At 42.6% G+C, this 23,385-nt stretch overlaps 1 protein-coding gene across 2 annotated transcripts in view; it reads left to right on the forward strand.

Moving 5' to 3' along the window:
* ZNF652 (zinc finger protein 652) overlaps positions 1-23,385 on the forward strand; it is a 320,040-nt gene that overhangs the window by 290,356 nt on the left and 6,299 nt on the right. For both annotated transcript variants that reach the window (XM_053700175.1, XM_053700180.1), the window contains one exon: positions 13,492-13,636. In XM_053700175.1, coding sequence (XP_053556150.1) covers positions 13,492-13,636 — 145 coding nt within the window. The remainder of the gene's footprint in view (positions 1-13,491; positions 13,637-23,385) is intronic.

Below are 23,385 nucleotides of genomic sequence, written 5' to 3' on the forward strand. Positions count from 1 at the left end.
TATTACTTTTAAATTTAAATTAGAACATCTCCGCGCTCTGCTTAAGGAGGTGTTATCTACTCTGGATGATTGTGAGAATTTGGTCATTCCAGAGAAATTATGTAAGATGGACAAGTTCCTAGAGGTCCTGGGGCCCCCCGAAGCTTTTCCTATACCCAAGCGGGTGGCGGACATTGTAAACAAAGAATGGGAAAGGCCCGGCATACCTTTTGTCCCTCCCCCTATATTTAAGAAATTGTTTCCTATGGTCGACCCCAGAAAGGACTTATGGCAGACAGTCCCCAAGGTCGAGGGGGCGGTTTCTACTCTAAACAAACGCACTACTATCCCTATAGAAGATAGTTGTGCTTTCAAAGATCCTATGGATAAAAAATTAGAGGGTTTGCTTAAAAAGATGTTTGTTCAGCAAGGTTACCTTCTACAACCAATTTCATGCATTGTTCCTGTCACTACATCCTCATCCTGTTCCATTAGGAGAACAAGGGATGGGATTCTACTCCAATCTGTTCATAGTTCCCAAAAAAGAGGGAACATTCAGACCAATCTTAGATCTCAAGATCCTAAACAAGTTTCTCAAGGTTCCATCGTTCAAAATGGAAACCATTCGGACAATTCTTCCTTCCATCCAGGAAGGTCAATTCATGACCACGGTGGATTTAAAGGATGCGTATCTACATTTCTTTCATGTAATTAACAAGAGTCCATGAGCTAGTGACGTATGGGATATACATTCCTACCAGGAGGGGCAAAGTTTCCCAAACCTTAAAATGCCTATAAATACACCCCTCACCACACCCACAAATCAGTTTTACAAACTTTGCCTCCAAGGGAGGTGGTGAAGTAAGTTTGTGCTAGATTCTACGTTGATATGCGCTCCGCAGCAAGTTGGAGCCCGGTTTTCCTCTCAGCGTGCAGTGAATGTCAGAGGGATGTGAAGAGAGTATTGCCTATTGAATGCAGTGATCTCCTTCTACGGGGTCTATTTCATAAGGTTCTCTGTTATCGGTCGTAGAGATTCATCTCTTACCTCCCTTTTCAGATCGACGATATACTCTTATATTTACCATTTCCTCTACTGATTCTCGTTTCAGTACTGGTTTGGCTTTCTACAAACATGTAGATGAGTGTCCTGGGGTAAGTAAGTCTTATTTTCTGTGACACTCTAAGCTATGGTTGGGCACTTTATTTATAAAGTTCTAAATATATGTATTCAAACATTTATTTGCCTTGACTCAGAATGTTCAACTTTCCTTATTTCCAGACAGTCAGTTTCATATTTGGGATTATGCTTTAAATTATCATATTTTTTCTTACCTCAAAAATTTGACTTTTTTCCCTGTGGGCTGTTAGGCTCGCGGGGGCTGAAAATGCTTCATTTTATTGCGTCATTCTTGGTGCGGACTTTTTTGGCGCAAAAATTATTTTCCGTTTCCGGCGTCATACGTGTCGCCGGAAGTTGCGTCATTTTTGACGTTATTTTGCACCAAAAATTTCGGCGTTCCGGATGTGGCGTCATTTTTGGCGCCAAAAGCATTTAGGCGCCAAATAATGTGGGCGTCTTATTTGGCGCCAAAAAATATGGGCGTCGCTTTTGTCTCCACATTATTTCAGTCTCATTTTTCATTTACTTCTGGTTGCTAGAAGCTTGATGTTTGGCATTTTTTTCCCATTCCTGAAACTGTCTTATAAGGAATTTGATCTATTTTGCTTTATATGTTGTTTTTTCTCTTACATATTGCAAGATGTCTCACGTTGCATCTGAGCCAGAAGATACTACAGGAAAACCACTGCCTGCTGGATCTACCAAAGCTAAGTGTATCTGCTGTAAACTTTTGGTAGCTATTCCTCCAGCTGTTGTTTGTAATAATTGTCATGACAAACTTGTTAAAGCAGATAATATTTCCTTTAGTGATGTACCATTGCCTGTTGCAGTTCCCTCAACATCTAAGGTGCAGAATGTTCCTGATAACATAAGAGATTTTGTTTCTGAATCCATAAAGAAGGCTTTGTCTGTTATTTCTCCTTCTAGTAAACGTAAAAAGTCTTTTAAATCTTCTCTCTCTACAGATGAATTTTTAAATGAACACCATCATTCTGATTCTTTGGACTCTTCTGGTTCAGAGGATTCTATCTCAGAGATTGATGCTGATAAATCTTCATATTTATTTAAGATGGAATTTATTCGCTCTTTACTTAAAGAAGTACTAATTGCTTTAGAAATAGAGGATTCTAGTCCTCTTGATACTAATTCTATACGTTTGGATAAGGTTTTTAAAGCTCCTGCGGTTATTCCAGAAGTCTTTCCTGTTCCTAATGCTATTTCTGCAGTAATTGCTAAGGAATGGGATAAATTGGGTAATTCATTTACTCCTTCTAAACGTTTTAAGCAATTATATCCTGTTCCGCCTGACAGGTTAGAATTTTGGGACAAAATCCCTAAAGTTGATGGGGCTATTTCTACCCTTGCTAAACGTACTACCATTCCTACGTCAGATGGTACCTCGTTTAAGGATCCTTTAGATAGAAAAATTGAATCTTTTCTAAGAAAAGCTTATCTATGTTCAGGTAATCTTCTTAGACCTGCTATATCTTTGGCTGATGTTGCTGCAGCTTCAACTTTTTGGTTGGAAACTCTAGCGCAACAAGTAACAAATCGTGATTCTCATGATATTATTATTCTTCTCCAGCATGCTAATAATTTCATCTGTGATGCCATTTTTGACATTATTAGAGTTGATGTTAGATTTATGTCTCTGGCTATCTTAGCCAGAAGAGCTTTATGGCTTGAGACCTGGAATGCTGATATGGCTTCTAAATCAACTCTACTTTCCATTTCTTTCCAGGGAAACAAATTATTTGGTTCTCAGTTGGATTCTATTATTTCAACTGTTACTGGTGGGAAAGGAACTTTTTTACCACAGGATAAAAAGTCTAAAGGTAAAAACAGGGCTAACAATCGTTTTCGTTCCTTTCGTTTCAACAAAGAACAAAAGCCTGATCCTTCGTCCTCAGGAGCAGTTTCAGTTTGGAAACCATCTCCAGTCTGGAATAAATCCAAGCCTGCTAGAAAGGCAAAGCCTGCTTCTAAGTTCACATGAAGGTACGGCCCTCATTCCAGTTCAGCTGGTAGGGGGCAGGTTACGTTTTTTCAAAGAAATTTGGATCAATTCTGTTCACAATCTTTGGATTCAGAACATTGTTTCAGAAGGGTACAGAATTGGTTTCAAGATGAGACCTCCTGCAAAGAGATTTTTTCTTTCCCATGTCCCAGTAAATCCAGTGAAAGCTCAAGCATTTCTGAATTGTGTTTCAGATCTAGAGTTGGCTGGAGTAATTATGCCAGTTCCAGTTCCGGAACAGGGGATGGGGTTTTATTCAAATCTCTTCATTGTACCAAAGAAGGAGAATTCCTTCAGACCAGTTCTGGATCTAAAATTATTGAATCGTTATGTAAGGATACCAACGTTCAAGATGGTAACTGTAAGGACTATATTGCCTTTTGTTCAGCAAGGGAATTATATGTCCACAATAGATTTACAGGATGCATATCTGCATATTCCGATTCATCCAGATCATTATCAGTTCCTGAGATTCTCTTTTCTAGACAAGCATTACCAATTTGTGGCTCTACCGTTTGGCCTTGCTACAGCTCCAAGAATTTTCACAAAGATTCTCGGTGCCCTTCTGTCTGTAATCAGAGAACAGGGTATTGTGGTATTTCCTTATTTGGACGATATCTTGGTACTTGCTCAGTCTTTACATTTAGCAGAGTCTCATACGAATCGACTTGTGTTGTTTCTTCAAGATCATGGTTGGAGGATCAATTTACCAAAAAGTTCTTTGATTCCTCAAATAAGGGTAACCTTTCTGGGTTTCCAGATAGATTCAGTGTCCATGACTCTGTCTTTAACAGACAAGAGACGTCTAAAATTGATTACAGCCTGTCGAAACCTTCAGTCTCAATCATTCCCTTCGGTAGCCTTATGCATGGAAATTCTAGGTCTTATGACTGCTGCATCGGACGCGATCCCCTTTGCTCGTTTTCACATGCGACCTCTTCAGCTCTGTATGCTGAATCAATGGTGCAGGGATTACACGAAGATAAATCAATTAATATCTTTAAAACCGATTGTTCGGCACTCTCTAACGTGGTGGACAGATCACCTTCGTTTAATTCAGGGGGCTTCTTTTGTTCTTCCGACCTGGACTGTAATTTCAACAGATGCAAGTCTCACAGGTTGGGGAGCTGTGTGGGGATCTCTGACGGCACAAGGAGTTTGGGAATCTCAGGAGGTGAGATTACCGATCAATATCTTGGAACTCCGTGCAGTTTTCAGAGCTCTTCAGTTTTGGCCTCTTCTGAAGAGAGAATCGTTCATTTGTTTTCAGACAGACAATGTCACAACTGTGGCATACATCAATCATCAAGGAGGGACTCACAGTCCTCTGGCTATGAAAGAAGTATCTCGAATTTTGGTTTGGGCGGAATCCAGCTCCTGTCTAATCTCTGCGGTTCATATCCCAGGTGTAGACAATTGGGAAGCGGATTATCTCAGTCGCCAAACGTTGCATCCGGGCGAATGGTCTCTTCACCCAGAGGTATTTCTTCAGATTGTTCAAATGTGGGGGCTCCCAGAGATAGATCTGATGGCCTCTCATCTAAACAAGAAACTTCCCAGGTATCTGTCCAGATCCCGGGATCCTCAGGCGGAGGCAGTGGATGCATTATCACTTCCTTGGAAGTATCATCCTGCCTATATCTTTCCGCCTCTAGTTCTTCTTCCAAGAGTAATCTCCAAGATTCTGAGGGAATGCTCGTTTGTTCTGCTAATAGCTCCGGCATGGCCTCACAGGTTTTGGTATGCGGATCTTGTCCGGATGGCATCTTGCCAACCATGGACTCTTCCGTTAAGACCAGACCTTCTGTCACAAGGTCCTTTTTTCCATCCGGATCTGAAATCCTTAAATTTAAAGGTATGGAGATTGAACGCTTGATTCTTGGTCATAGAGGTTTCTCTGACTCCGTGATTAATACTATGTTACAGGCTCGTAAATCTGTATCTCGAGAGATATATTATAGAGTCTGGAAGACTTATATTTCTTGGTGTCTTTCTCATCATTTTTCTTGGCATTCTTTTAGAATACCGAGAATTTTACAGTTTCTTCAGGATGGTTTAGATAAGGGTTTGTCCGCAAGTTCTTTGAAAGGACAAATCTCCGCTCTTTCTGTTCTTTTTCACAGAAAGATTGCTATTCTTCCTGATATTCATTGTTTTGTACAAGCTTTGGTTCGTATAAAACCTGTCATTAAGTCAATTTCTCCTCCTTGGAGTTTGAATTTGGTTCTGGGAGCTCTTCAAGCTCCTCCGTTTGAACCTATGCATTCATTGGACATTAAATTACTTTCTTGGAAAGTTTTGTTCCTTTTGGCCATCTCTTCTGCTAGAAGAGTTTCTGAATTATCTGCTCTTTCGTGTGAGTCTCCTTTTCTGATTTTTCATCAGGATAAGGCGGTGTTGCGAACTTCTTTTGAATTTTTACCTAAAGTTGTGAATTCCAACAACATTAGTAGAGAAATTGTGGTTCCTTCATTATGTCCTAATCCTAAGAATTCTAAGGAGAAATCATTGCATTCTTTGGATGTTGTTAGAGCTTTGAAATATTATGTTGAAGCTACGAAATCTTTCCGTAAGACTTCTAGTCTATTTGTTATCTTTTCCGGTTCTAGGAAAGGCCAGAAAGCTTCTGCCATTTCTTTGGCATCTTGGTTGAAATCTTTAATTCATCTTGCCTATGTTGAGTCGGGTAAAATTCCGCCTCAGAGAATTACAGCTCATTCTACTAGGTCAGTATCTACTTCCTGGGCGTTTAGGAATGAAGCTTCGGTTGACCAGATCTGCAAAGCAGCAACTTGGTCCTCTTTGCATACTTTTACTAAATTCTACCATTTTGATGTATTTTCTTCTTCTGAAGCAGTTTTTGGTAGAAAAGTTCTTCAGGCAGCGGTTTCAGTTTGAATCTTCTGCTTATGTTTTTTGTTAAACTTTATTTTGGGTGTGGATTATTTTCAGCAGGAATTGGCTGTCTTTATTTTATCCCTCCCTCTCTAGTGACTCTTGTGTGGAAAGATCCACATCTTGGGTAGTCATTATCCCATACGTCACTAGCTCATGGACTCTTGTTAATTACATGAAAGAAAACATAATTTATGTAAGAACTTACCTGATAAATTCATTTCTTTCAAATTAACAAGAGTCCATGAGGACCACCCTTTTTTGTGGTGGTTATGATTTTTTTGTATAAAGCACAATTATTCCAATTCCTTATTTTATATGCTTCGCACTTTTTTTCTTATCACCCCACTTCTTGGCTATTCGTTAAACTGATTTGTGGGTGTGGTGAGGGGTGTATTTATAGGCATTTTAAGGTCTGGGAAACTTTGCCCCTCCTGGTAGGAATGTATATCCCATACGTCACTAGCTCATGGACTCTTGTTAATATGAAAGAAATGAATTTATCAGGTAAGTTCTTACATAAATTATGTTATTCCTATCCACAAGGAACATCATTGGTTCCTAAGGTTCGCCTTTCTGGACAAGCATTACCAGTTTGTGGCACTTCCATTCGGATTAGCCACTGCTCCAAGAATTTTCACAAAGGTACTACGGTCCCTTCTAGCGGTGCTACGACCAAGGGGCATTGCAGTAGTACCTTACTTGGACGACATACTGATTCAAGCGTCGTCCCTACCACAAGCAAAGGCTCATACGGACATTGTCCTGGCCTTTCTCAGATCTCACGGGTGGAAAGTGAACGTAGAAAAAAGTTCTCTATCTCCGTCAACAAGAGTTCCCTTCTTGGGAACAATAATAGACTCCTTAGAAATGAGGATTTTTCTGACAGAGGCCAGAAAATCAAAACTTCTAAGCTCTTGTCAAGTACTTCATTCTGTTCCTCTTCCTTCCATAGCGCAGTGCATGGAAGTAATAGGTTTGATGGTCGCGGCAATGGACATAGTTCCTTTTGCGCGAATTCATCTGAGACCATTACAACTGTGCATGCTCAGTCAGTGGAATGGGGATTATACAGACTTGTCTCCGACGATACTAGTAGATCAGAGGACCAGAGATTCACTCCGTTGGTGGCTGACCCTGGACAACCTGTCACAGGGGATGAGCTTCCGCAGACCAGAGTGGGTCATTGTCACGACCGACGCCAGTCTGGTGGGCTGGGGCGCGGTCTGGGAACTCCTGAAAGCTCAGGGTCTTTGGTCTCGGGAAGAATCTCTTCTCCCGATAAATATTCTGGAACTGAGAGCGATATTCAATGCTCTCAAGGCTTGGCCTCAGCTAGCAAAGGCCAAATTCATACGGTTTCAATCGGACAACATGACGACTGTTGCGTATATCAACCATCAAGGGGGAACAAGGAGTTCCCTGGCGATGGAAGAAGTGACCAAAATCATTCAATGGGCGGAGACTCACTCCTGCCACTTGTCTGCAATCCACATCCCAGGAGTGGAAAATTGGGAAGCGGATTTTCTGAGTCGTCAGACATTTCATCCGGGGGAGTGGGAACTCCATCCGGAAGTCTTTGCCCAAATTACTCAATTGTGGGGCATTCCAGACATGGATCTGATGGCCTCTCGTCAGAACTTCAAGGTTCCTTGCTACGGGTCCAGATCCAGGGATCCCAAGGCGACTCTAGTAGATGCACTAGTAGCACCTTGGACCTTCAACCTAGCTTATGTATTCCCACCGTTTCCTCTCATCCCCAGGCTGGTAGCCAGGATCAATCAGGAGAGGGCATCGGTGATCTTGATAGCTCCTGCGTGGCCACGCAGGACTTGGTATGCAGACCTGGTGAATATGTCATCGGCTCCACCATGGAAGCTACCTTTGAGACGGGACCTTCTTGTTCAAGGTCCGTTCGAACATCCGAATCTGGCCTCACTCCAACTGACTGCTTGGAGATTGAACGCTTGATTTTATCAAAGCGAGGGTTCTCAGATTCTGTCATTGATACTCTTGTTCAGGCCAGAAAGCCTGTAACTAGAAAAATCTACCATAAAATATGGAAAAAATATATCTGTTGGTGTGAATCTAAAGGATTCCCATGGAACAAGATAAAAATTCCTAAGATTCTATCCTTTCTTCAAGAAGGTTTGGAGAAAGGATTATCTGCAAGTTCTTTGAAGGGACAGATTTCTGCTTTATCTGTTTTACTTCACAAAAAGCTGGCGGCTGTGCCAGATGTTCAAGCTTTTGTTCAGGCTCTGGTTAGAATCAAGCCTGTTTACAAACCTTTGACTCCTCCTTGGAGTCTCAATTTAGTTCTTTCAGTTCTTCAGGGGGTTCCGTTTGAACCCTTACATTCCGTAGATATTAAGTTATTATCTTGGAAAGTTTTGTTTTTGGTTGCAATTTCTTCTGCTAGAAGAGTTTCAGAGTTATCTGCTCTGCAGTGTTCTCCTCCTTATCTGGTGTTCCATGCAGATAAGGTGGTTTTGCGTACTAAACCGGGTTTTCTTCCGAAAGTTGTTTCTAACAAAAACATTAACCAGGAGATAGTCGTGCCTTCTTTGTGTCCGAATCCAGTTTCAAAGAAGGAACGTTTGTTGCACAATTTGGATGTAGTTCGTGCTCTAAAATTCTATTTAGATGCTACAAAGGATTTCAGACAAACATCTTCCTTGTTTGTTGTTTATTCTGGTAAAAGGAGAGGTCAAAAAGCAACTTCTACCTCTCTCTCTTTTTGGCTTAGAAGCATCATCAGATTGGCTTACGAGACTGCCGGACGGCAGCCTCCTGAAAGAATCACAGCTCATTCCACTAGGGCCGTGGCTTCCACATGGGCCTTCAAGAACGAGGCTTCTGTTGATCAGATATGTAAGGCAGCGACTTGGTCTTCACTGCACACTTTTACTAAATTTTACAAATTTGATACTTTTGCTTCTTCTGAGGCTATTTTTGGGAGAAAGGTTTTGCAAGCCGTGGTGCCTTCCATCTAGGTGACCTGATTTGCTCCCTCCCATCATCCGTGTCCTAAAGCTTTGGTATTGGTTCCCACAAGTAAGGATGACGCCGTGGACCGGACACACCTATGTTGGAGAAAACAGAATTTATGTTTACCTGATAAATTACTTTCTCCAACGGTGTGTCCGGTCCACGGCCCGCCCTGGTTTTTTAATCAGGTCTGATAATTTATTTTCTTTAACTACAGTCACCACGGTATCATATGATTTCTCCTATGCAAATATTCCTCCTTTACGTCGGTCGAATGACTGGGGAAGGCGGAGCCTAGGAGGGATCATGTGACCAGCTTTGCTGGGCTCTTTGCCATTTCCTGTTGGGGAAGAGAATATCCCACAAGTAAGGATGACGCCGTGGACCGGACACACCGTTGGAGAAAGTAATTTATCAGGTAAACATAAATTCTGTTTTCTACTCTGGCTAAGAGAACTACCATTCCTATAGAGTATAGCTGATCTTTTAAAGATCCTATGGATAAGAAGCTGGAGGCTTTTTTGAAGATGTATGTTCATCAAGGCCTTTAGTGGCAACCGGCAGTTTGTATATCCACGGTGTCCAGTGCGGCATCTTATTGGTTCGATGCCCTGTATGAGTCTCTTCAGGTTGAGACTCCTTTGGAGGAAATCCAAGATAGGATTAACGCTCTCAAGATAGCCAATTCCTTTATTTCTGATTTTCTAATTCACCATGCAGGTTATTAAGCTAGGAGCCAAGATTTCTGGCTTTGCTGTGCTAGCCTGCAGGGCTTTGTGGCTGAAATCATGGTCAGCATATGTGACCTCTAAGTCCAAGATTTTAGCTCTTCCTTACAAGGGTAAGACCTTGTTTGGCCCTGGGTTGCCAGAAATCATCTCTGACATTACTGGTGGGAAAGGGTCTTTTCTACCTCAAGACAAGAAAAATAGATCTAAAGGACGAGACAGTAATTTCCGTTCCTTTTTGTAATCCCAATGGAAAGTCTTCCTCTCCCTCTTCCAAGCAGGATCACTCCAAGTCGTCTTGGAAACCCAATCAGTCTTCAAACAAGGGAAAGTAATCTAAGAAATCCGTAGCTCAGTCTAAGTCAGCATGAAGGGGTTGCCCAGGTCTGGACCTGGACCAAGTGGGGGGCAGACTTTCTCTGTATTATCCGGCTTTGGTATAAGATGTCCCAGACCCTTGGGCTGTGGACATAGTGTCCTAGGGTTACAAAATAGAATTCAAGACCTTTCCTCTCAAGGGCAGGATTCTTCTCTCAAGATTATCTGCAGACCAGATAAAAAGAGAGGCATTATTAAATTGCGTTTGGGACCTTTCTCCCATGGGAGTAATAGTTCCTGTCCCCGAAAGGGAACAGGGTCTGGGATTCTATTCCAATCAGTTTGTGGTTCCCAAAAAAAGGGAACCTTTCTGCCTATTTTAAACTTAAAATGTCTTAACAAGTTTCTCAGTGTACCATCCATCAAGATGGAGACCATTCGGTCCATCCTACCCTTGGTTCAAGAGGGTCAGTTTATGACGACCATATACCTGAAGGATGCGTATCTGCATGTTCCCATTCACAGGGATCATTACAAGTACCTGATATTTGCCTTTCTAGACAAACACTTTTTCATTTTGTGACTCTTCCGTTCGGCCTTGCGCAGCTCCCAGAATTTTCTCAAAGATTCTGGGCACTCTCTTGGCAGGGATCAGGGCTTGGGGAATTGCAGTGGCACCCTACCTGGACGACATCTTGGTTCAGGCGCCATCTTTTCAACAAGCAAACTCTCATACAGACATCTTGTTGTCTTTTCTATGTTCCCATGGATGGAAAGTGAATCTGGAAAAGAGTTCCCTTGTTCCAGATACAAGGGTGGTTTTCTTAGGCACCGTAATAGATTCTCTGTCTATGAAGATCTTTCTGACAGAGGTCAGAAAATCCAAAATTCTCTCCTTGCTTCTCTCCACAGTCTACTGTTCGGCCATCAGTGGCTCAATGTATGGAGTTAATTGGTCTGATGGTTGGTCCCATGGACATCATTCCCTTTGCTTGATTCCATTTGAAAGCACTACAGCTATGTATGTTCAGACAATGGAACGGGGATCACTCGGATCTGTCTCAGAGGATAGATCTAGATCAGTCGACAAGAGATTCTCTCCCGTGGTGGTGTTCTCAGGGGCATATATCTTGAGGCACATTTCTTGAGGCACATGCTTCCGGCTTCCTTCCTGGGTCATTGTAACCACGGATGCCAGCCCGCTGGGCTGGGGAGCTGTCTGGGACTCGTTAAAGGTGCAGGGCCTATGGACTCGGGAGGAGTCTGCTCTCCCCATAAATATCTTGGAGTTGAAAGCGATTTACAATGCTCTGATAGCATGGCCTCAGTTGCACTTAGCCCGGTTTATCAGGTTCCAGTCGGACAATATCACCTCAGTGGCTTGCATCAACCACCAGGGAGGAACTCGGAGTTCCTTAGCCATGAAGGAGGTGGCTCGGATTATTCCGGAAACCCACAATTGTTGTCTATCTGCCATCCACATTCCAGGGGTGGACAACTGGGAAGCGGATTTTCTGAGTAGAAAGACTTTTCATCCCGGGGAGTGGGCTCTCCATCTGGAAGTGTTCTCCAGGTTAACCCTCAAATGGGGGATGCCGGAGTTGGATCCTGATGCGCCAAGCTTCTGAGGTACGGCTCAAGGTTGAGAGATCTTCAGGCCGTCCTAATAGATGCTCTAGCTAGCGGTACCTTGGGTCTTTAGTCTAGCATACCTGTTTCCTCAGTTTGCTCCCCTTCCACAAGTCACTGCTTGTATCAAACAGGAGAAAGCATCTGTAATTATAATAGCTTGTTTCTCTGAAACTGACTGCTTGGAGATTAAACGCTTAGTGTTGTCTAAGCGTGGTTTTTCTGAGTCGGTCATTGAGACCATGATTCAGGCTTGCAAGCATGTTACTAGAAAGATTTACCATAAGATATGGTGTAAATATCTTTATTGGTGTGAATCTAAGGGCTACTCTTGGAGTAGGGTCAGAATTCCTAGAATTTTTTCTTTTCTCCAGGAAGGTCTGGAGAAAGGTTTATCAGCCAGTTCTCTGAAGGGTCAGATTTCTGCATTATCCGTTTTGTTACATAAGCGTCTGGCGGATGTGCCAGATGTTCAATCATTTTGTCAGGCCCTGGTCAGAATCAGGCCTGTCTTTAAGTCTGTTGCTCCTCCTTGGAGCCTTAACTTAGTTCTTAAGGTTTTGCAACAGGCTCTGTTTGAGCCTTTACATTCCATAGATATTAAGTTGTTATCTTGGAAGGTTTTGTTTCTTGTTGCTATTTCTTCTGCTCGGAGGGTCTCAGAGCTCTCTGCCCTGCCCCTGACCTTATCTTCCATGCTGGTAAGGTGGTTCTCAGTACTAAGTTGGGTTTTCTGCCTAAAGTGGTTTCAGGTACAAATATTAACCAAGAAATAGTTGTTCCTTCTCTATGTCCTAATCCTTCTTGTCATAAGGAACGTTTGTTGCACAACTTGGATATTGTGCATGCTCTAAAATTCTACCTTTAAGCGATTAAGGATTCTCGTCAGTCCTCTGCCTTGTTTGTTTGTTTTTCTGGAAAGCGTAAGGGTCAGAAAGCTACTACTACTTCGCTTTCTCTCTTGTTGCGAAGTATTATCCGTTTTGCTTATGAGACTGCTAGACAGCAGCCTCCTGAGAGAATAAGTTGTGGACTCGCCATATCCGGAAAGAAAGAAATTTATCAGGTAAGCATACATTTTTTTTTTGTTTTTTTTGTTTTGTTCTTTACTAGTGTTGCATCTCACTACCTGTTTCTCATATTTCTTCTGTGTTCTTGGGTTTCCCCATGTCTCTCTCCCCCTTGTTCCTTTATGTGTTACATTTTTGTTTTCTTGTCTCCTTTAATAGCTTTATCTCTTTGCCCCCACACACTGTTCTCTTGTGGCTCACCTCTATCTCTGCTTTTTGGTTTCCCTTTCTTTTTTTCCTTTTTCCCTCTAATTTTGTGGCTCTCTCCTGTCAGTTTTCTTTTAACACTCCTCTCTTTTTTCTCTTGTGGCTTCCCTCTGTTCATTCTCTTTTTTTTCTTGAGGCACACAAAACTAACTTTGGTTTGATTTAATGACTTACAGTACTAATTATACAAATCCTATTTGTACAACCCCTCTCATAACATCATATAACCTTGTGCTGTTAATGTATTGGCAAATAGCTTGCACTCTGTTTTGCACTGATATGAAATCAAAGTTGTTGGGTTTTTTTTTTTGTGGTGGGCAAGAAGAATAGCATTTCTGGTAAAGGCGGTATCAAATTCATAGGTTCAGGAAGAAGAAAACCATGGCTGTTGTGGAGAAGTTACAACTGAATTATAGTTTGCTGTAGTTTATTGCTATGTTATATAATATTTGTGTCTCTTTCTCTTATGATACTGTCTATCTTGCTATGAGCTGGCAGCTTTAACTGTACTACAAATGGTCTTCTGTCCCACAGAACTGTGATGAGAGGTTCCAATACAAATACCAGTTGAGATCACATATGAGTATCCACATCGGGCACAAGCAGTTTATGTGCCAATGGTGTGGAAAGGACTTCAACATGAAGCAGTACTTTGATGAACACATGAAAACGCACACTGGTGAGACATTGCTTTCCTCTTCCCTGTCTTTCAAAACCCATCTCACTTTCTCTGCTTAGTGTCAAGTCCTTTTTTGTCCATCTTTGCTAAACAGAGTCAGAGCCCGTACCCTCTCTGCTCCTTAGTTACAGAATCATTGCCCTCTCTAGTCATTGATGACAGATCGTTTGCCCTCCTTCATGACAAATTCATTGCACTCTTCAGTAGCATTTATAGTTTATTTCCTCCCCTCTTTTCCTTGAAAAATGTCTCAGAAACGTTTCTTAAATGAACAAAACATAAACTATTTTACCCTCACTGACCAACTCATCTGTCTCTTGTCTATGCTGTATCTTTAGTAGTTATTAATTTGGACCTAATATCCCCATTGAAAGAGAGACAGAAATATTTGCATTACTGATACAGTGTGTATTGAAAAGAATCACCCCTTTGAAAATAATCACATTTTGTTGCTTTGCAGCCTGAAACTAAGACACACAGCTTTTGTTTATCCAGTTGTAATTACTCAGTGCAACTTATAACATCAAAGTGATAAATATAACACCAACATGTCAGGCAAAAATAGACGATTCAAAAACAGAATCACTGAGTTGCAAAAAGGATCACCCCCTCCTAAAATTACTTGTAAACTCAATCAGGTGTAGCTAATCACCTTCTCAACGGCACACACAAAGCTTTTTGACCTTCAACTGTCATCAGCTGTGGGCATATTGATTAGCTCAGCATGAAAAGAGCTTTCCTGGAGCATCTCAGTCCCTGGTAATGCAACTGAAGCAAATAATCAACTAAGGGTGGCAAGGCACTGTCAAAAGATCTCCGAATATTGTTGTGGACAGGCACAAGTCAGGAGATAGATGCAAAAAAATATCAAAGGCTTTATCAATGCCTAAAAGCACAGTGAAGTATGTTATTAAGAAGTGGAAGGTATTTTGTACTACACAGACCCTCTCTGGATCAGGACGTCGCTCCAAACTGGATTAAAGAGCCAGGAGGAAACTGGTCAGAGAGGCTACCAAAAGGCCCACAGCAACTCTGAAGCAGTTGCCGGAATTTATCACAAAGAGTGGTCATTGTGTGCATGTGATGACAATATCACAAATTCTCCACAAATGTGGCTTGTAAGGGAGAGTTGCAAGGAAAAAGTCACAACTGAGCATTGCCATAACACACCTAGGAGATTCTGAGGCCACATGGAAAAACAGAATTTATGTTTACCTGATAAATTACTTTCTCCAACGGTGTGTCCGGTCCACGGCGTCATCCTTACTTGTGGGATATTCTCTTCCCCAACAGGAAATGGCAAAGAGCCCAGCAAAGCTGGTCACATGATCCCTCCTAGGCTCCGCCTACCCCAGTCATTCGACCGACGTTAAGGAGGAATATTTGCATAGGAGAAACCATATGGTACCGTGGTGACTGTAGTTAAAGAAAATAAATTATCAGACCTGATTAAAAAAACCAGGGCGGGCCGTGGACCGGACACACCGTTGGAGAAAGTAATTTATCAGGTAAACATAAATTCTGTTTTCTCCAACATAGGTGTGTCCGGTCCACGGCGTCATCCTTACTTGTGGGAACCAATACCAAAGCTTTAGGACACGGATGAAGGGAGGGAGCAAATCAGGTCACCTAAATGGAAGGCACCACGGCTTGCAAAACCTTTCTCCCAAAAATAGCCTCAGAAGAAGCAAAAGTATCAAACTTGTAAAATTTGGTAAAAGTGTGCAGTGAAGACCAAGTCGCTGCCCTACATATCTGATCAACAGAAGCCTCGTTCTTGAAGGCCCATGTGGAAGCCACAGCCCTAGTGGAATGAGCTGTGATTCTTTCGGGAGGCTGCCGTCCGGCAGTCTCGTAAGCCAATCTGATGATGCTTTTAATCCAAAAAGAGAGAGAGGTAGAAGTTGCTTTTTGACCTCTCCTTTAACCGGAATAAACAACAAACAAGGAAGATGTTTGTCTAAAATCCCTTGTAGCATCCAAATAGAATTTTAGAGCGCGAACAACATCCAAATTGTGCAACAAACGTTCCTTCTTTGAAACTGGTTTCGGACACAGAGAAGGTACGATAATCTCCTGGTTAATGTTTTTGTTAGAAACAACTTTTGGAAGAAAACCAGGTTTAGTACGTAAAACCACCTTATCTGCATGGAACACCAGATAAGGAGGAGAACACTGCAGAGCAGATAATTCTGAAACTCTTCTGGCAGAAGAAATTGCAACTAAAAACAAAACTTTCCAAGATAATAACTTAATATCAACGGAATGCAAGGGTTCAAACGGAACCCCCTGAAGAACTGAAAGAACTAAATTGAGACTCCAAGGAGGAGTCAAAGTTTTGTAAACAGGCTTAATTCTAACCAGAGCCTGAACAAAGGCTTGAACATCTGGCACAGCAGCCAGTTTTTTGTGAAGTAACACCGACAAGGCAGAAATCTGTCCCTTCAGGGAACTTGCAGATAATCCCTTTTCCAATCCTTCTTGAAGGAAGGATAGAATCCTAGGAATCTTAACCTTGTCCCAAGGGAATCCTTTAGATTCACACCAACAGATATATTTTTTCCAAATTTTGTGGTAAATCTTTCTAGTTACAGGCTTTCTGGCCTGAACAAGAGTATCGATAACAGAATCTGAGAACCCTCGCTTCGATAAAATCAAGCGTTCAATCTCCAAGCAGTCAGCTGGAGTGAAACCAGATTCGGATGTTCGAACGGACCCTGAACAAGAAGGTCTCGTCTCAAAGGTAGCTTCCAAGGTGGAGCCGATGACATATTCACCAGATCTGCATACCAAGTCCTGCGTGGCCACGCAGGAGCTATCAAGATCACCGACGCCCTCTCCTGATTGATCCTGGCTACCAGCCTGGGGATGAGAGGAAACGGCGGGAACACATAAGCTAGTTTGAAGGTCCAAGGTGCTACTAGTGCATCCACTAGAGCCGCCTTGGGATCCCTGGATCTGGACCCGTAGCAAGGAACTTTGAAGTTCTGACGAGAGGCCATCAGATCCATGTCTGGAATGCCCCACAGCTGAGTGACTTGGGCAAAGATTTCCGGATGGAGTTCCCACTCCCCCGGATGCAATGTCTGACGACTCAGAAAATCCGCTTCCCAATTTTCCACTCCTGGGATGTGGATAGCAGACAGGTGGCAGGAGTGAGACTCCGCCCATAGAATGATTTTGGTCACTTCTTCCATCGCTAGGGAACTCCTTGTTCCCCCCTGATGGTTGATGTACGCAACAGTTGTCATGTTGTCTGATTGAAACCGTATGAACTTGGCCCTCGCTAGCTGAGGCCAAGCCTTGAGAGCATTGAATATCGCTCTCAGTTCCAGAATATTTATCGGTAGAAGAGATTCTTCCCGAGACCAAAGACCCTGAGCTTTCAGGGATCCCCAGACCGCGCCCCAGCCCATCAGACTGGCGTCGGTCGTGACAATGACCCACTCTGGTCTGCGGAATGTCATCCCTTGTGACAGGTTGTCCAGGGACAGCCACCAACGGAGTGAGTCTCTGGTCCTCTGATTTACTTGTATCTTCGGAGACAAGTCTGTATAGTCCCCATTCCACTGACTGAGCATGCACAGTTGTAATGGTCTTAGATGAATGCGCGCAAAAGGAACTATGTCCATTGCCGCTACCATCAACCCGATCACTTCCATGCACTGAGCTATGGAAGGAAGAGGAACGGAATGAAGTATCCGACAAGAGTCTAGAAGTTTTGTTTTTCTGGCCTCTGTCAGAAAAATCCTCATTTCTAAGGAGTCTATTATTGTTCCCAAGAAGGGAACCCTTGTTGACGGGGATAGAGAACTCTTTTCCACGTTCACTTTCCATCCGTGAGATCTGAGAAAGGCCAGGACAATGTCCGTGTGAGCCTTTGCTTGAGGAAGGGACGACGCTTGAATCAGAATGTCGTCCAAGTAAGGTACTACAGCAATGCCCCTTGGTCTTAGCACAGCTAGAAGGGACCCTAGTACCTTTGTGAAAATCCTTGGAGCAGTGGCTAATCCGAAAGGAAGCGCCACGAACTGGTAATGTTTGTCCAGGAATGCGAACCTTAGGAACCGATGATGTTCCTTGTGGATAGGAATATGTAGATACGCATCCTTTAAATCCACCGTGGTCATGAATTGACCTTCCTGGATGGAAGGAAGAATAGTTCGAATGGTTTCCATCTTGAACGATGGAACCTTGAGAAACTTGTTTAAGATCTTGAGATCTAAGATTGGTCTGAACGTTCCCTCTTTTTTGGGAACTATGAACAGATTGGAGTAGAACCCCATCCCTTGTTCTCTTAATGGAACAGGATGAATCACTCCCATTTTTAACAGGTCTTCTACACAATGTAAGAATGCCTGTCTTTTTATGTGGTCTGAAGACAACTGAGACCTGTGGAACCTCCCCCTTGGGGGAAGTCCCTTGAATTCCAGAAGATAACCTTGGGAGACTATTTCTAGCGCCCAAGGATCCAGAACATCTCTTGCCCAAGCCTGAGCGAAGAGAGAGAGTCTGCCCCCCACCAGATCCGGTCCCGGATCGGGGGCCAACATTTCATGCTGTCTTGGTAGCAGTGGCAGGTTTCTTGGCCTGCTTTCCCTTGTTCCAGCCTTGCATTGGTCTCCAAGCTGGCTTGGCTTGAGAAGTATTACCCTCTTGCTTAGAGGACGTAGCACCTTGGGCTGGTCCGTTTCTACGAAAGGGACGAAAATTAGGTTTATTTTTTGCCTTGAAAGGCCGATCCTGAGGAAGGGCGTGGCCCTTACCCCCAGTGATATCAGAGATAATCTCTTTCAAGTCAGGGCCAAACAGCGTTTTCCCCTTGAAAGGAATGTTAAGTAGCTTGTTCTTGGAAGACGCATCAGCCGACCAAGATTTCAACCAAAGCGCTCTGCGCGCCACAATAGCAACCCCAGAATTCTTAGCCGCTAACCTAGCCAATTGCAAAGTGGCGTCTAGGGTGAAAGAATTAGCCAATTTGAGAGCATTGATTCTGTCCATAATCTCCTCAAAAGGAGGAGAATCACTATCGACCGCCTTTATCAGATCATCGAACCAGAAACATGCGGCTGTAGCGACAGGGACAATGCATGAAATTGGTTGTAGAAGGTAACCTTGCTGAACAAACATCTTTTTAAGCAAACCTTCTAATTTTTTATCCATAGGATCTTTGAGAGCACAACTATCCTCTATGGGTATAGTGGTGCGTTTTTTCTAAAGTGGAAACCGCTCCCTCGACCTTGGGGACTGTCTGCCATAAGTCCTTTCTGGGGTCGACCATAGGAAACAATTTTTTAAATATGGGGGGAGGGACGAAAGGAATACCGGGCCTTTCCCATTCCTTATTAACAATGTCCGCCACCCGCTTGGGTATAGGAAAAGCTTCTGGAAGCCCCGGCACCTCTAGGAACTTGTCCATTTTACATAGTTTCTCTGGGATGACCAACTTGTCACAATCATGCAAAGTGGATAATACCTCCTTAAGCAGAATGCGGAGATGTTCCAACTTAAATTTAAATGCAATCACATCAGGTTCAGCCTGTTGAGAAATGTTCCCTGAATCAGTAATTTCTCCCTCAGACAAAACCTCCCTGGCCCCATCAGACTGGGTTAGGGGCCCTTCGGAAATATTATCAGCGTCGTCATGCTCTTCAGTATCTAAAACAGAGCAGCCGCGCTTACGCTGATAAGTGTTCATTTTGGCTAAAATGTTTTTGACAGAATTATCCATTACAGCCGTTAATTGTTGCATAGTAAGGAGTATTGGCGCGCTAGATGTACTAGGGGCCTCCTGAGTGGGCAAGACTCGTGTAGACGAAGGAGGGAATGATGCAGTACCATGCTTACTCCCCTCACTTGAGGAATCATCTTGGGCATCATTGTCATTATCACATAAATCACATTTATTTAAATGAATAGGAATTCTGGCTTCCCCACATTCAGAACACAGTCTATCTGGTAGTTCAGACATGTTAAACAGGCATAAACTTGATAACAAAGTACAAAAACGTTTTAAAATAAAACCGTTACTGTCACTTTAAATTTTAAACTGAACACACTTTATTACTGCAATTGCGAAAAAACATGAAGGAATTGTTCAAAATTCACCAAATTTTCACCACAGTGTCTTAAAGTCTTAAAAGTATTGCACACCAAATTTGGAAGCTTTAACCCTTAAAATAACGGAACCGGAGCCGTTTTGAACTTTAACCCCTTTACAGTCCCTGGTATCTGCTTTGCTGAGACCCAACCAAGCCCAAAGGGGAATACGATACCAAATGACGCCTTCAGAAAGTCTTTTCTAAGTATCAGAGCTCCTCTCACATGCGACTGCATGCCATGCCTCTCAAAAACAAGTGCGCAACACCGGCGCGAAAATGAGGCTCTGCTTATGCTTTGGGAAAGCCCCTAAAGAATAAGGTGTCTAATACAGTGCCTGCCGATATTATTATATCAAAATACCCAGATAAAATGATTCCTCAAGGCTAAATATGTGTTAATAATGAATCGATTTAGCCCAGAAAAAGTCTACAGTCTTAATAAGCCCTTGTGAAGCCCTTATTTACTTGCTGAATAAACATGGCTTACCGGATCCCATAGGGAAAATGACAGCTTCCAGCATTACATCGTCTTGTTAGAATGTGTCATACCTCAAGCAGCAAGAGACTGCACACTGTTCCCCCAACTGAAGTTAATTGCTCTCAACAGTCCTGTGTGGAACAGCCATGGATTTTAGTGACGGTTGCTAAAATCATTTTCCTCATACAAACAGAAATCTTCATCTCTTTTCTGTTTCTGAGTAAATAGTACATACCAGCACTATTTCAAAATAACAAACTCTTGATTGAATAATAAAAACTACAGTTAAACACTAAAAAACTCTAAGCCATCTCCGTGGAGATGTTGCCTGTACAACGGCAAAGAGAATGACTGGGGTAGGCGGAGCCTAGGAGGGATCATGTGACCAGCTTTGCTGGGCTCTTTGCCATTTCCTGTTGGGGAAGAGAATATCCCACAAGTAAGGATGACGCCGTGGACCGGACACACCTATGTTGGAGAAAAGGTGTTCTGTCAGAAGAGACTAAAATTTAATTACTTTCAACACCAAACGATATGTCTGGAGGAAATCCAATATAGCTCACTATCCAAATAACACTATACCTACAGTAAAGCATGGAGGTGGTAATATCCTGTTATGGGAGTGTTTCTCTGCAGCAGGCACTGGAGCACTTGTCAGTATAGAAGGAACAACGAATAGGGCAAAATACTGTCAAAGTCTTGAAGAAAATCTGCTGCCCTCTGCCAGGAAGTTGTCAATGGGGAAAAAAGGTTTACCTTTCAACAGGACAAAGACCCAAAGCACACACCAAAAATGACCACACAGTGGTTGAAGGAGAAAAAGGTGAATGTCCCATGGCCTAGTCAGAGCCCAGACTTAAACTCCATTGAATATCTGTGACATGACTTGAAGACTGCAGTCCACAAACGGTCACCATCAAATATTGCTGGACTGGAGCAGTTCTGCAAAGAAGAGTGGGCAAATATTGCACAGACTAGATGTGCACAGTTAGTAGAGACATATCCCAACAGACTAAAAGCTGTAATTAAAGCAAAAGGTTGTTCAACAAAATACTGACATAGGGGGGTGATCCTTTTTCCAACTCTGATTCTGTTTTTGATTTGGCTTTATTTTTACTTGACATGTTGGTGTTATATCTTTCATTTGGATGTTATAAATTGGAGTTATTAGAACTGGATAAGCAAAAACTGTGCTGCAAAGCAACAAAATGTGATTATTTTCAATACCCCCACTGTATTTCGCTTTATTACTTAGCGACTGAATCTGCTAATACACTTATATTTGGTCTTTAAAATTAATTTTATTTTTTTATAAATTTAATTTTGTATGCAAATTTTCAAAAACAAAATACACAAGAGATTTGCACCTCCGATTCACATTAAAAGCCTCAACATTTATTGCTAAGTGCCCCTAAAATGTAGACAGACACACAAGATTTAAAAGTACAGCAAGCACTGATTTTCAGTCTGTTTACAAGTCCATGGATACTGTATTCGGAGAAGCAGCACTCATACATGTTCCCCATAACTGAGGCATTATCAACTTTAAGATATTAAATATTGTTGTAAAAATAGAAACATTTGGATAAACAGTAACTTTTCTTTTTTTACAACGTTTATGTACTATGTATGGAAACTACTTTGTAAATGTATAAGCACAATACACTGATCATTGATTGATTTAATTTTTCCTATTTTATAACCTTTGTGTTTTAAAACTTTTGGTGGTTTCACGTTCACAGGTTATAAATTAGGTGGGGTATTTTCTTCATAAATGGAAAGAGTCCACAGCTGCATTCATTACTTTTGGGAAATAAGAACCTGGCCACCAGGAGGAGGCAAAGACACCCCAGCCAAAGGCTTGAATACTCCTCCCACTTCCCTCATCCCCCAGTCATTCTTTGCCTTTTGTCCCAGGAGGTTGGCAGAGAAGTGTCAGAAGTTTGTTTGTCTCTTATGGAGGGTAGTACTCTTCGGCATGGGACGGAAGTTATAAGTAATCCTATCAGTTTTTCAGTGAGGTCTTGGATGAAAGTTAGTCCGGAGATGCAGGGAGAGTCTTTCTGCAAAACCACCCGACTCATGTTAACAGCTCCACAAGCAGTCAACATTGTCGAACTTCGCTTCGCTGCCTGCTTTCTTCTCTCGAGTCCATGGCGGAGGCGCTGCTACTATCCGTTACTCTTGAAGGGCCGTGTTCCTATTCCACGGCGGTAAGATCGTTTCCTTTTACTTAATCAGAATGTACTGTAACTTATTTGTTTCCTGTAAGGGCCATCTTGCGGGACTTATAAAGAATATAGGGTCTCGGTGAGACTCCTTTTGGTATCTTGGAATCGAGGGTTAATATCTCTTGAGGGGGATTATTGATCAGGGTTTTTTTTAATAATGTTTGTTATGTGATTCAATCTGCTTATGTGTAGTGTTAACTGGACTCCTGGCTTGGAACAAAAAGGCCTTTGGAATTGACGCGACCTTATGGTTGGGCGCGCTTTTTTTTTTTTACTATACAGTTCACCTTGTGACTGGGCATGTTTACGATCTGGTCTTCTATTTCCGCATTCCTGACGTGTGGCAACGGAAAAATTCTAGTCTGCCAGTGTCTGGTTCATAGGAGGTGGTGAGTGCCCCAGCCATTGTGGGTGTCAGGTGCCGTTTTGAATTTGTTTTCTTATAGTCCATATTAATATATTCTCTATCCATTTATGGAGGATTCTGATGCTGATACTGTTCAACTTTCAGATTCAGATTCTTCGACTTGTGAAGAATGCGAATTGGCCCCATTGACACAGGTAAATCAATTATGTTCTGTATGCCTTCTCGAGCGCCTTGTTCCTCGGGCTCGGGGAATCAAGGGACCGCTGAGCCCATCTGCCTCTGGGGGTTCTGTCCTCCGCAAGGCGAGTTCCCTACCACTCCCTACTACTACACATGCGGTAACCCGGTTATGTTTATCCCTCCTTGCAGGATGGTTTGTTCCCCCCCCGGAGGTCGCAGCACATTTTCGCTTTTACATATTTTTGGCGATTGTGTCTGCAAAGTCCAGACGTTTATTTGCATTTGTGCTTGTGCCCTATTGTCACGGGTTTCCTGGCCTTGGGTGGGCCTATGCAGTTCCCTGCGGGTGTAGCTGTCCTGAGTGTTGTGCCTTTCGTTACAGAATAGCGCGC

Source organism: Bombina bombina, chromosome 1, assembly GCF_027579735.1.
Source record: "Bombina bombina isolate aBomBom1 chromosome 1, aBomBom1.pri, whole genome shotgun sequence".
Taxonomy (NCBI): Eukaryota; Metazoa; Chordata; class Amphibia; order Anura; family Bombinatoridae; genus Bombina; species Bombina bombina.